The 14,818-nt window shown below is 36.2% G+C and overlaps 1 protein-coding gene across 5 annotated transcripts in view; it reads left to right on the top strand.

Annotated features, from left to right (window-relative positions):
- The window catches only part of RPS6KA6 (ribosomal protein S6 kinase A6), a 131,892-nt gene that overhangs the window by 64,090 nt on the left and 52,984 nt on the right, over positions 1–14,818 (top strand). For all 5 annotated transcript variants that reach the window (XM_054472346.1, XM_054472345.2, XM_054472349.2 and 2 more), the window contains 4 exons: positions 4,638–4,780; positions 7,223–7,293; positions 7,533–7,621; positions 8,394–8,452. In XM_054472346.1, the coding sequence (XP_054328321.1) occupies positions 4,638–4,780; positions 7,223–7,293; positions 7,533–7,621; positions 8,394–8,452 (362 nt within the window). The remainder of the gene's footprint in view (positions 1–4,637; positions 4,781–7,222; positions 7,294–7,532; positions 7,622–8,393; positions 8,453–14,818) is intronic.

The raw sequence follows: 14,818 nt of genomic DNA, 5'->3' as shown, positions 1-14,818 counted from the left end.
AGTAGCTCTTAGACTTGCCCCTCTTAGGCTGTTTTCTAAATCTTGTAGCCCTGCTTTATTCTTTTTTTTTTTTAATTTTGTCTCCTCTATGTATTTTCAAATAGCCTGTCTTCAAGCTCACAAATTATTTTCACTCCTTGATCAGTTCTATTAAGAGACTGGCATGCATTCTTTAATAGGTCAAGTTGCATTTTTCAACTCTAGAATTTCTACTTGATTCTTTTTAAATATTTTAATCTCTTTATTAAAGTTATCTGATAGAATTATAAATTCCTTCTCTTCATTATCTTTAGTTTCTTTGAGTTACCTCAACAGAGCTATTTTGAATTATCTGTCTGAAAGCCTGCATATCTATCTGTTTCTCCAGAATTGGTTCCTGGTTCCTTATTTAGTTCATTTGGTGAGGTCATGTTTTCCTGGATGGTCTTGCCGCTTGTAGATGCTTGGGAGTGTATGGGCATTTATTAGTTAGATTTTTAATTTGGTCTTTGCACTCCGGGCTTGTTTGTACCTGTCCTTCTTGAGAAGATTGTACAGGAGTTGAACCCCAAGCCCAATAATGCTACGGTTTTATAGGCTCCTAGAGGTACCCCATTGGTGGCCTTGGATAAATTCTGGAAGAATTCTCTGTATTACCAGTCAGAGAACCTTGTTCTTTTCCCTTATTTTCTCCCAAACAAATGGAGTCTATCTCTGTGCTGAGCCACCTGGAATGGGGATGTGGTTATGCAATCACCCCTATGGCCGCCACCACACAGACTGCATTGAATCAAACTGGAAGCCAGCACAACGCTGGGTCTTGCCCTTGGCTCACTTTAACTACTACCTGGGTAAAACCTATTTTCACTCAAGGCCATAGTGCTCTACAATCAGCAGATGTTAAGGCCAAACAGGTTTGTGTCCTTCCTTTCAGGGCAATGAGTTCCCCCAGGCCCCGGGCAGGACCAGACATGCTGTCTGGGAGCCAAGAATTAGAGTCAAATACCTTAGAAATTTACCTGAAGTTCTATTCTACTGCTCCTAAGCTGGCACTCAGACCATAATCCGGAATCTTTGTGGCACTTCCCTCCCCTCTCCACAGGGAGAAGGGCCTCTCCCTGTAGCCATCAGCACCAGCAGCCTATAGCAGGGGTTCTGCCAGGCCACTGGCAACGTTCACTTAAAGCCCAGTGGCCCTTCAGTCAACAAGTGGTGAATGCTGCCAGGCTGGGAACTCATTCTTCAGAGCACTGGGCTCCCATATGCCCCAGGGCAGATCCAGAAATGATATCCAAGAGCCTAGGCTCAGACTCAGAGACCTCAAGAGCCTGCTTATTGGCCTACCCCACTGTGGCTGAGCTGGTACCTAAGGTGCATTACCTTTCTGTCTGCTTTTCTCAAACAGAAGGAATCTTTTTCTATAGCTACCACAGCTCTCAATTTGTTGGGTCACACCTGAAGCCAGCTTGTCTCAGAGCCCAAGGCCCATGGTGTACTACTTGGGTATATTGCTGCTGGTGGTTGTTGATGGCCCAAGAGCTCTTTAATCAGCAGGCAATGAATCCTGCCAGGACTGGGTTCTTCTCTTCAAGACAGTGGGTTTCCTTTTGGCCCAGGATGTGTCTAGAAATATCATCCATGAGCTAGGGCCTGGAATGGGAACTTCACAACTCTGCCCAGTGTGCTGTCCTACTATGGCTGACCTGATATCCAAGATGCAAGACAAAGTCCTCCTTACTTTTTGTTCCTTCCTCCTTAAGCAGAAGGAAGGAGTCACTTTTGTTGCTGTGCTGTCTGGGGTTGGGGGAATGGTGGCACAAGTACTCCCTTAGCCACCCTGGCTGGTATCTCCCTAGGTCACATGCCACCCTAGTCCACTGGCTCTAATTCCAGTTCAACACTAGTAGTTGCCTAGGAATTGCAGGGTTTGCATCTTAGACTGCCTTTTAAGTTTACCTAGGACCCCAGAGCACTTTGGCCCAAGATGGCGAGGCTTGCTGAGGAGTTCAAATTTAGACCACTGGGATGGACAATTCCCTTCTGTCTAGTTCTTGTCCAAAAGCTTCCTCTGGCCGGGTGCAGTGGCTCATGCCTATAAACCTAGCACTTTGGGAGACCGAGGTGGATGGATCATCTGAGGTCAGGAGTTCAAGACCAGCCTGACCAACATGGTGAAACCCTGCCTCTACTAAAAGCACAAAAAAATTAGCTGCCCGTGGTGGTGCACACCAGTAATCCTAGCTACTCAGGAGGCTGAGGCAGGAGAATCACTTGAACCTGAGAGGCGGAGGTTGCAGTGAGCAAGACTCTGTCTCAAAAAAAAAAAAAACAAACTTAAAAAAAATAACAAAAGCTTCCTCCATATGTGGGTGCTGGCTGAGGCCAGCATGACTTTGCTGTCTGCTGTAACAGGGCAGCACTGAATTCAATGTAAAGCCCCCCAGTGCTGAGCTTTCCCTCACCTATCTGCAAAGACTCTCCTCACTGCATGGCTGCTGCTGGGGCATGGGAAAGGGGTGTCATCAGTGATTCATGACTGTCTCTTCTACCCTCTTCAGTGCCTCTTTCAGCAATATGAAGTTAAAACTAAGTACTGTGATTACTCACCTGATTTTTGATTCTTGTGATGGTGCTTTTCTGTGTGCAGAGAGTTGTTAAACTTTGGTGTTCCTGCAGAAGCTACAAATGGTATAGGCTTCTATTTTGCCATCTTTCTCCATCCTTTCCTCCTGTAGCTTCTTTTTCATTTTCTTAATTCCATTTTCTGAAGAACAGTTTTGTTTATTTTGATGAAGTCAAGTTTGTCATTATTTTTCTTTTATGGATTATACTTTTCATGTATCTAAGAAATCCTTGTCTAACCCAAGATAACAAAGATTTTCTATTTTCTTTTTTGTACATTTTATAGTTTTAGGTTTTACATGGTTTACGATCCATTTTGAGTTAATTATTTATGGTATGAGGATGAATTTTTCTATATCTCTATCCTACTTGTTTGTTGAAAAGGCTGCTTTTTCTCCATGGAATTGCTTTTGTACCTTTGCAAGAAATTAAGTGACAATATAGAGCCAGTTCTGTTACAGTGTGACATATGTGATCTAAATCACTGCAGTATGCATAAATCCATAGTATATAAACCACAGAACTTACGGGGAAAATGAGGCAAGGGGCATAACTTTACAATGTTTGATCAGCGATACGCAAAAGAAAAGAAAGTAAAAAGGGTAGCATTGTTCTATATGTTCTAAATGATTAAGAAATACATAAAGACTGCAATAAATACAGTTCCTTACCTTGAAAAAGACCTGAAGTTTGCTTGTGGAAGTGGGTGTCAGAAAAGTTACAGTTTGTAAGTTTTAATGATGTAGTGGAAGTTAGATTATCTGGAATTGGAAGGAAAATTTTAACACTAGAGGTGGACAGGAGTGGCTCATAACAAATACAGTGAAGTAGCTGGTAGATGTTTGAGGTGTGTGTATATGTACATTTTATGTATTTCTACTTTCCTAAGCTCAGCTGGTTCAGTTTTCTGTGCTCATGTAACGTTTCCTGCAGACAAAATCACCCATAAGCCAGTGTGAAATTCATGTTATACTTAGATTGTTTGCTAAGATATCAATTGCATTAGAACAAATTTGCATTTTCAAAAGAAGCATTATAGCAGAATTAACTGTATATGTCAGCCTATCATTGTACACTCTTCTGTTCCATTGATATATATGTTCAACCTTTTTCCGGTACCCCACAGTCTTGATTACCGTAGCTTTATAGTAAGTGTTGAAGTCAGGTGTAGTATAAGTCCTTCAACTTTTTTTCTTCCTTTTCAAAATTGTTTGGACTATTTTATTTTCTTAACTTTTTTATACAAATTGTAGAATCAGCTTATTGATTTCTACAAAAGAAATTTTGCTGGGATTTTATTGAAGTTTCATTGAATTGGTATATCAGTTTGAGGAGAATTGATACCTTAACAACATTAAATCTTCCAATTCATGAACATGGTATGTCTTCCCATTTATTTAGGTCTACTTTGATTTCTTTCATCAGTGTTTCCAGTTTTCAGTGTATAATTCTTGCATATATATTTTATAGCTGTAGTTGTATATTCATACCTGTAGATTTCATGTTTGATATTTTTGGTGGTATTATAAATGGTACTTTTTAAATTTCATCTTCCAGTTGTTCATTAGTAATACCAATAAATAAGATTGATTTTTATTATTGACATCTTTAGCTCTTTGAAGGCTTTGAACAAAAATGGAAGCTCACCAAAGCCAAAACAAAATTGCTTTTTTAATATTTTAAAAAGTATAAGTTACTATTTCTGTTTTGTCTTAGTCTATTTTAAAACTTAAATCAATATGGCAGTTTTGATTTAATTGTTGTTCCCTCACATTTTTTGCATTATATTCTAGTGTAGACCTGAAAGCATGTATTTTGAGAATGAGATTTCATGGAAGGATCTTTAAATGACCTTAAAGAGTATTGTTACGAAATCCAGGCTGCTTTCTCTTATTGATCTCACAGGAACTTTATTAAGAGTAACTGTAGGCCATTCATAAATAATTGTAATGTTTAATACATTATTTTGTTTCTTTTGACGTTTTCTGTTTTCTGAAGTTTTTCAGACACATTTTTTGGTAATACTGTTATTATAGATTTTGGACTCAGCAAGGAGTCAGTAGATCAAGAAAAGAAGGCTTACTCATTTTGTGGTACAGTAGAGTATATGGCTCCTGAAGTAGTAAATAGGAGAGGCCATTCCCAGAGTGCTGATTGGTGGTCATATGGTGTTCTTATGGTAAGTAGCATTATTTGTTTTAATTATGCCAACCTGTGATTGATATTACTTATAATTTTATTTTAATTCAAATTTTGGGATTTAGCAGGTCAGAAAGGGGTTCTGATAATTTATAATTAACACCAAAAACCTTGTGATTGGCTAGCTGTTATACAATAAAAATTAAGGTTTTGGTGTTCTGATTTATTTTAAAGTTGCTAGTAAAAAGGTAAATGACAGCATTGTTATTATAAACTATTCATATTTGATACTTATGAAAAGGTCTGTCAGATTCTATATTTCAGAATGATGAGTTTATCAGTTACATGGTATTTTAATTGAATGTTACAGAACTTAGCACCTTACCATATAGTGTCTTATTGTCATATTGTTCCATGTATTCCTTAGAAAGGTTATAAACCTGTTGAGCAGAGGAATCATGTCTTATACTACTTTTCATCTCCCATAGTACCAAGCATAGTGAGCATTTCAGTAGATGCTTAATACAGACTGACTAATTTGGTATGAGATTAAGCATAGAATTTGCTGTAGTCAGTAGGATGATAGATAAATAGCTGTTGAATTAGATATAATTTGCTTTTGAGGTCTGATCCATTTTGTCCATTTATCACTGAGTAGCACATCAAATGACACATCAGCATGTTAAGTGCCTATTATAAGCCTGACATATTAGGAGGCCTGTGGGGTAGGAACTGATTCTAAGTACAATATTTGGTCTTTTTCAATTGGAGTAGCTAAATAAACTCTCAAGAAGTACCTTAGGAGTTCAGGGAAGATTTAATGTAAGCTGATGTAGGCAAACTGGAAGAGTTGGAACTTAAATTAAGCCCTGAAGGATGGATAAAATTTAAATAGTTGTGTGTCAAGAAGGAGAGTATTGTGATCATATTAGCAAAGACTTGGAGAACCAGTTTGACTAGAGAAGTGGAGAAAGAGGGAAAAGGTGGAGGAAGTGAAGCTATAAACCTATAAGCATTTATACATGATTCTCTGGGTAGGAGGAAACTTTTAGATTCTTAAACAGGATGGAAATTAGAGAAAATTGTATTTTAGGAAGATTAGCCTTGACAGCATTATGTAAGTGGATTGTAATGGAAGAAACTAGAAATAGGAAGACAAAAGAGATCTTAAAAGACAATTGTAAGATTATAGAGATTTCAGAGTAAGCAGTTGTTAACCTTTGTAGCAAATTAGATGACACAGATCAAAAAGAGATGAATTGTCAAAGATAAAAATGCCTGTAAAATTTGTGAGCTTTAGGGGGTTGAAAGAATGGTAAGTTAATAGAAGAGATAGCTGAAGAGGACAGCTGGTTTTGGAAGTGGGAAAAAATAATTTTTAACATGTAGCATAGGTTACTGTAGGTTAATGACTCACCACTGGGTGGTGATAAACTAGGAGGGGTAGTGGAGAGAGAATCAGAATCATTTGGAGACCTTAATATGTATATATTAACTACCCAACCTGTAGTTTCTTTGAGGGAAAATGTGAGTCCTATATATGATCCTCTTCCTTCATTCTCTCCCTGATGTTCTCACCTCTACTCCTCCAGTCTTTGGTGGTGTACCGTTACTTAAGATTTGGGAAGGAAAGCTGCAGTTTGAGAGAGATTAAGCCTTGAACAGCAGATTTTGGGAGACATTAAGATACAGGGGAAACTTGAATGTATAAGCTCATTTAGATTGTGAGTTCAGATAAATGAGTAGAAGACTAAGGCCAAAGCCATTATTGAATCTAAATTTGAGATTTAAATACTGGTGATACAAAAACTTCTCTTTAATGTACTGTAATGATTTTTAGAGGTAGTCTTTTTTTTATACCATTATTTAATGTTCTAGTTAGTCACATTGCAGTCAGTTCTCTTTGAGAAAATGTTTTCCTTCTTCTTTGTACAACTAAGGTGTATGTTTCTTTTTTAAAGCTATTGGCATGTGTGTGTGTGGCAGGGGGTGGTGGTGGTGGTGTGTTCTGCTGCTTCTACCTCTTTTTTGGTTCCTGTTTTGGGGGCAGTGAAGAGAATGAGAATGGTTAAATCTTTCTTGGGCATGTATGAATTTGAAAGGCTTTTCTGCTTATTTTTCCTTTTCCTTTATTATTAAACATTTGCTTCAAAAGAATATATTTGTTTTAACAGAAAATGCATTGTGTGTATTTTCAAATTGCTTTAGCTTTGAGAACATAGCCGAATTAGAACTGAGGAAGAATTGGTTGGTTTCATCTGCTACAGGTCACCATCAGTTGAGCTATATATATATAGAGAGAGAGAGTGGGATACCAGAAGTATATTTCTTTAAGTGACCTAGTTTTCTGGTCCCATTTTGACCTACTATCATGTAGATCTTACAATTTGATGATTATATAGAAGTCTCAATTTTTTTCTATAGAATCTTATTATATATTCTAAGGTGTTCTAATTGTGTGGTGATGTTTTATTTGTTTTAGTTTGAAATGCTTACTGGTACTCTGCCATTTCAAGGTAAAGACAGAAATGAGACCATGAATATGATATTAAAGTAAGTGTAAACAGTATGTTTTTCTTTTGGGAAAAAAATCTCTTGCTTTCAGTTTTGAAAAAATTATTGCGTTTTTAAAATAATACAAGAGAACCCTTTTCTCACTGTCTTGTTCCCTTCTACCATATACAGGACTTTATTTACCCTTGTAAAAGCACTTTTAAAAATTCTTTTTGAGATTTTTCAAATCAAAAGTGTGGCTAAATGTAAGTGAAACTTTCTAAAATCCTCTGTTTCAGAGCAAAACTTGGAATGCCTCAATTTCTTAGTGCTGAAGCACAAAGTCTTCTAAGGATGTTATTCAAAAGGAATCCAGCAAATAGATTGGGTATTGCTTATTTTCTTAGCTTTTATAGAAGTAACTGCATGTTTTGGGAGGATAATTAAATCTTTATGTTTTCTTGTTTGATTTGAGCACATTACTTCTATACATAGAATTTTTCATTTTCTGTATGCATTTCAGACAAAGTAAACTCTGTTTTGTCCATGATTTAAAACTGAAGTAGTCTAGTTAATGAAAGCTTCTGTTCAACCTATTATTATGTATATATTATGGGTTACTTCTTTTGAAATAATAAACAGATTCTCCCTTGTACAGGTAATCTTTTATATATTTGAAGATAAATATTTTGCCCCTCCCAATATTCTTCAAAGTAAACATTATGTTTCTGTAACTACTTTTTTGACCCCTTTCTGGTAGCCTTTCCCTGTATCCAGATGCGATCCTATTATTTATGCCCTTTTGTGAAAATTTCAGTGTCACTTTATTCCTTTGTACCTTTTAATTTGGCATGTAAATATGAGGTCATAAGATAAATTAGGAATGAAAAAATATGTATTTAAGTTTAAGTATTATGTTTAATACTATTTTGATTTGATTTGGGAGATACTTTATTGTAGTTCAATATGAACGTTAGTTATTTTTTATCACAGTAAAATGAAAGGACCAGCTAATAAAATGCCAGATAAGAAATCATATACTTTTCTTTTCAAGGAATGTATGAAATATGTGTATTCCTGTTTACAGATAGCAGTCTGGAAGCCAGGGAGCAAGACTAAAAAAAATCATAAAAATAAAATATCATTTCTTTTTTTTCTAGGATCAGAAGGAGTTGAAGAAATCAAAAGACATCTGTTTTTTGCAAATATTGACTGGGATGTAAGTTAAGTAGAAAGCTTGTTATTGAATAACTTCATATGACCAACACAGGATATTAAAGGTTTATTGCTTTTAATTTAAATAACAAATCAGTAGAATATTTACATATGTATTTATTTTTCTTTTTCTTAAAAAAATAATTTAGATCTGGGGGTGCATTTGTGGATTTTTTACATGGATATATTGCATAATGGTGGGTTTGGATTTCTAATGTACCCATCAACCAAACAGTGACCAGTGGGTAATTTTTCAACCCTCAACCCCCTTTTAACTTCTCCCCTTTTGGAGTCCTCGGTGTCTATTATTTCCATCTGTATGTCCATGTGTATCCATTGTGTAGCTCCCACTTATAAGTGAGAACATGGGATATTTGATTTTGAGTTATTTCATATAGGATAATAATCTCCACCTCCATCCATGTTGCTGCAAAGATAATGATTTTATTCTTTCTTATGGCTGCATAGTATTCCATGGTGTCTATATACCATATTCTCTTTATCCGATTAACCATTGATGGACGTTTAGGTTGATTCCATGACTTTGCTATTGTGAACAGTGCTGTGATAGACATACAAGTGCAGGTGTCCTTTTTATATAATGATTTATTTTCCTTTAGGTACATACCTATTAGTGGGATTGCTGGGTCAAATTTTTTTGATTATTAGTTCTTTGAGAAATCTTCATATGGTTTTTCATAAAGGTTGTACTAATTTACATTCCCATCAACAGTGTATAAGTGTACCTGTTTTTTCCCACATCCATGCCAACATCTGTTATTTTCTAACTTTTTAATAATAGCCCTCCTGATTGAGATAAAATCATATTTCATTGTGGTTTTAATTTGCATTTTTCTGATGATTAGTGATATTGAGCATTTTTTCATGTTTGTTGGCTGCTTGTATGTCTTCTTTTGTAAAATGTGTGTTCATATCCTTTGCCCACCTTTTAATAGGTTTGTTTGTTTACCTGTTGAGTTGTTTGAGTACCTTGCAGATCTCGATGTTAGTCTTTTGTCAGGGGCATAGTTTGCAAATATTTTATCCCATTCTGTAGGTCATCTTTTTACTCTACTGATTATTTCTTTGGCTGTGCAGGAAATTAATTAAGTCCGATTTGTCTACTTTTGTTTTTGTTGCATTTGCTTTTGGGATCTTAGTCATAAATTCTTTGTATAGATCAATGTCCAGAAGAGTTTTGCCTAGGTTTTCTTCTAGGACCTTTGTAGTTTCACGTCTTATGTTTAAGTCTTCAAACCATCTTGAGTTAATTATTGTAAATAGTGAGAGATAGGGGTCCAGTTTTATTCTTCTTCATGTGGCTAGGCAATTTTCCCAATACCATTTATTGAATAGAGTGTTCTCTCCTCATTGTTTATTGTTGTAGATTTTGTAGAAAATCAGATGGCTGTAGGTATGCAGCTTTATTTCTGGGTTCTCTGTTTTGTTCCATTGATCTATGTGTCTATTTTTGTACAAGTACTCTGCTGTTTTAGTTACTATAGCCTTGTAGTATAATTTGAAATTAGGAAATGTTATGCCTCTGGCTTTGTTAATTTTACTTAGGGTTGCTTTGGCTATTTAGGCTGTTTTTTGGTTCTGTGTAAACATTAGGATTGTTATTTCTAATTCTCTGAAAGATGGCATTCATAGTTTGATAGGAATTGTATTGAATGTGGATATTGCTTTGGTCAGTATGTTTTTTGTTTGTTTGTTTTTTGACAGCATCTTTCTCTATCGCCCAGGCTGGAATGCAGTGGCACAATCACAGCTCACTGCAGCTTTGACCTCCTAGACTTAAGCAATCCTCCCACTTCAGCCTCCTGAGCAGCTGGGGATACAGGTGTATGCCACCATGTCTGGCTAATTTAAATTTTTTTGGTAAAGATGAGGTTTCGGTATGTTGACTAGGATGGTCTGGAACTTCTGGGTTCAAGCGATTCTCCTGCCTCAGCCTCCCAAAGTGCTGGGATTATAGGCGTGAACCACTGTGCCTGGACTGGTATGGTCATTTTAATGATATTGATTCTTTCAATTCATGAGCATGAGATGTTTCTCCATTTGTCCATTTGATCTACTTTCTTTCATCTGTGTTTTATAGTTCTCCTTGTAGAACTCTTTCACATTCTTGGTTAAATGTATTTGTAGGTATTTTACTTTTTGCGGCTGTTGTTAATGAGATTGTTACTGAGAACCTTCATTTGGTTTTCAGTTAGAACATCATTGTTGTATAGAAAAGCTACTGATTTTTGTATGTTGATTTTATTTTTTTAAACATTACTGAATTTGTTTATCAAGTCTAGGAGTCTGTTGGAGGAGTCTTTTGTGTTTTCTCAGTATCATATTATATCATCAGTGAACAGAGGTACTTTGACTTCCTCTTTTCCAATTTGGATGTATTTTATTTCTTTCTCTTGCTTGATTGCTCTGGCTAGGACTTTCCAGTACTGTGTTGACTAGGAGTGGTAAAAGTGGACATCCTTGACCTGTTTCAGTTCTTGAAAGGAATGCTTTCAACTTTCCTGCATTTGGTATGATGTTGGAGTATGTTCCTTCTATGCCTATTATATGGAGGGTTTTTATCATCAAGTGATGTTGAATTGTCTCGAATGCTTTTTCTGCATCTATTGAGATGATCACATGATTTGTGTTTATAATTTTGTTTATGTGGTGATTTACATTTATTGATTAGTAAATGTTGATCCATCCTTTCGTCCCTAGAATAAAATCCACTTGATCATGATTAACTATTTTTTGCATGTGCTGTTGGATTTGGTTTGCTAGTATTTCATTGAGGATTTTTGCATCTATATTCATCAGGGATATTGGCTGGCAGTTTTCTTTTTTGGTTGTGTCCTTACCTGATTTTGCTCTCAGGATGATACTGGTTTTGTAGAATTAATTAGGAAGGATTCTCAACTCCTCAATTTTTGGGAACAGTTTTAGTAAGATTGGCACCAGCTCTTCTTTGCATGTCTGGAAAAACTTGTTTATAGACCTGTGTGGTCCTGGCTTTTTTTGATGGAACATTTTTTTATTACTGGCTCGGTTTCACTATTCTTTTGGTCTGTTTGTGTTTTCTGTTTCATCCTGGTTCAATCTTAGGAGACTGTATGTTTCCAGGAATTTATCCATCATCTAGCTTTTCTAGTTTGTGTGTATATACATGTTCATAGTAATCACTGATCATTTATATATATTTCTGTGGTATTCATTGCAATGTGTGCCATTTTCAGTTTCTGGTTGTACTTGTTAGAATCTTCTCTCTTTTCTTCTTGGTTAAACCATCTAGAGGTCTATCAACTTTGTTTATTATTTCAAAGAACCAGCTTCTCATTTTGTTGATCCTTTGTATCTTTTTTTGGTCGCAATCTCATTTTATTCAGCGAAATGATACTTAGTTATTTTTTGTCTTCTGCTAGCTTTGGGTTTGGTTTTTCTTGTTATTCTAGTTTCATGTAGTGTGACAATAGGTCATTGATTTGAGATCTTTCTGTGTTTTTGATTTAGGCATTTAACACTAAAAACTTTCCTCTTAGCATGCTTTAGCTGTGTCTCAGACGTTTTGTTATGTTGTGTCTCTATTTTCATTCATTTCAATTTTTTTATTCCTGCATTGATTTTGTTGTTCACCCAAAAGTCATTCATGAGCAACTTGTTTCATTTCCATGTACTCGTGTAGCTTTGAGAGTTCCCCTTGGTATTGATTTCTAATTTTATTCTACTGTGGTCCAATAGGATACTTGATGTGATTTTGATTTTCTTGAATGTATTGAAATTTGCTTTATGGTCAAGCATATGTTCAGTTTTGGAGAGTGTTACATGTGCGTTGGAGAAAAACGTATATGCTGTAGTTGTTGATTAGAATATTCTGTAAACATCCATTTGGTCTAGAGTCCAGTTTAAGTCCAGAGTTTCTTTGTTGACATTTGCCTTGATGAACTGTCTAGTGTTGTCACTTGGTATTGAAGTCCCCCACTATTATTGTATTGCCATCAATCTCTTTTCTTAGGTCTATTAGTATTTGTTTTTGAATCTGAGCGCTCTGGTGTTGGATGAATATATATTTAGGGTAATTAAATCTTTTGGTTTAATTGAGCCCTTGTCATTATATAATGCCTTTCTTTGCCTTTTCTTACTGTTGCTGATTTAAAGTCTGTTTTATCTGATATGAGAATGGCTACTTTGGCTCTGTTGTGTTTTTTATTTGCATGCTATATCTTTTTCCACTCCTTTACTTTAAGTCTGTAGATGTGCTTAGCTATTCTGTGGGTCTCTTTTTGGCAGCAGATGGTTGGTTTTTGTCTGTTACCCAACCTGTTGGTCTACATATTTTGGATGGAACATTTAGGCATTTATGTTGAAGGTTATATTGATATATGAGGTTTTAATCCTGTCATAATGTTGCTAGCTAGTTGCCTTGGATTCTCAATTGTATGATTGTTTTATAGGATCTTTGAGCTTTCTACTTATGTGTGCCTTTATGATGGTGAGTGACATACTTTTGTTTCCATCTTTAGAACTTCTTTGAGCATTTCTTATGGGGCCTGTTTAATGGTGATAAGTTCCTCTAGTGTTTTCTTTTCGGTTAATGACTTTATGTCTTCTTCATTTATGAAGCTTATTTTGGCTGGATATAAAATTCTTGGATGGCATTTTTTAAAGGAAGCTAAAATTAGGTCCCCATTCTCTTCTGCCTTGTTAAAATTTCTGCTGATAAGTCCACTGTCAGTCTGATGAGATTTCCTTTACTGGTGATTTGATGCTTTTCTCTAGCTTCTTTTATGATTTAGTCTTTCACATTGAACTTGGAGAGTCTGGCGACTATATCCCTTGGTCATGTTTGTATTCTGTAGTGTCTCCTAGGTGTTCTCTGAATTGCTTATATCTGGATATCTACGTCTCTAACAAGATTGGGGATATTTTCCTGAATTAGTTCCTCAATTATGCTTTCCAAACTTCTTTTCTTTTTTCTTTCTGCCTATAAGTTGCAAGTTTGGTCACTTTACATTATCCTATATTTCTCAAAGACTTTGTTCATTTTTTTAAAATTATTTATTCTTTAATTTTATCTGATTTAATTCAAAAGACCAGCCCTCACGCTCAAAATTATTTCTTATGCATGGTCTAGTATGTTATTAAATTTTTCAATTCTGTTTTGAAATTCCTTTCATCTTTTCTTCACTTCCAGAATTTAAAAAAATATATATATATATTTATTTATTTATTTATCTTTTATCTCCTGAATTGTTTTCTGATTTCTTTGTGTTTGTTTGTATGTTTTTGACTTTATTTTGGATTTCATTGAGCTTCCTTATAATCCATATTTTGAATGTTTTATCTGTCATTTCAAAGTTTTCATTTGATTAAGATTCATTGCTAGGTAGATACTGTGACCTTTTGGGGATGTCATTACATTCTTTTTCTTCATAGTCCTGAAGTTCTTATGTTGGTTCCTTCTTATATATGGAAGCTGTCACATATTACTTTTGAATTTACTTTCATTTGGACGTGGTTCACCCCCTGCCACTGCCCCTCTTGGGGGGCGTGACTGTAGAGTAGGTTGGGAAGTAGCCAGAAGTCTTTTGGCTTTGTTTCTATAGGCCTGTGCACTTCTTAGTCAGGTTTTTATGTTGGGTTTTACAGTTCAATCTATAGGGCAGTAGGTGGCATTTACCAGTACAAGCCAGCTGTGGCAAAAGCAGATCGGTATGCACTTGATATTTGTTTATTGTGTGGTGCTCTATGTTGTTTCAGATGATGGGCTGGACAGTGGAATGCCAGGTTCCCTAACCTTCTTGTCCCATGAGGGGTGAGGGGAAGGAGAGCTAGGCAGAGCTTGACTGCCTGGCTTGCACACAAATACCCCAATGATGAACTGGGGAGCCAGCCCTGACAGGCATGGTTGGGGGAGTACCTGGTGAACAGTGCCAAGGTCTCAGCAGAGAGTAGGGGGACTAGCTTCACATCCTAGACAGGTAGCAATATGTTCTATTTACCTGTCACACCCCTGACTCAGAGCTCATGGCTCTCAGTTCAGATGCAAAACTGCCGTGTATCTCCAGACCACAGTATGGCTGATAGCCACAGAAGACACTTGTCTATGGGAGTTGTTTCTGGGTGGAACCTCCTGAATCAGTCCAATACACACAGCTTTGTGATTCACCTGTTTGCCAGTGGGTAATGCTGCTGCTTTCTGTAGATATCACAGAGGGGCTCCACTTTTTAGCACACACAGTTGGGTATTAGCTGTGGCAGTATCGTCTGGTTGGGTCCATCTGAGCTCAGACCCCATGTTGGGGCATGGTCATGTACTAGCAGTGGTAGATAGGACTAGGCAAACTTCCAATTCCTTATCCCCCAGAATGCC

Source organism: Pongo pygmaeus, chromosome X (genome assembly GCF_028885625.2).
Source record: "Pongo pygmaeus isolate AG05252 chromosome X, NHGRI_mPonPyg2-v2.0_pri, whole genome shotgun sequence".
Classification (NCBI taxonomy): Eukaryota; Metazoa; Chordata; class Mammalia; order Primates; family Hominidae; genus Pongo; species Pongo pygmaeus.
The sequence above is the reverse complement of the archived record's forward strand: the minus strand, read 5'-3'. Positions and strand labels throughout refer to the sequence as shown.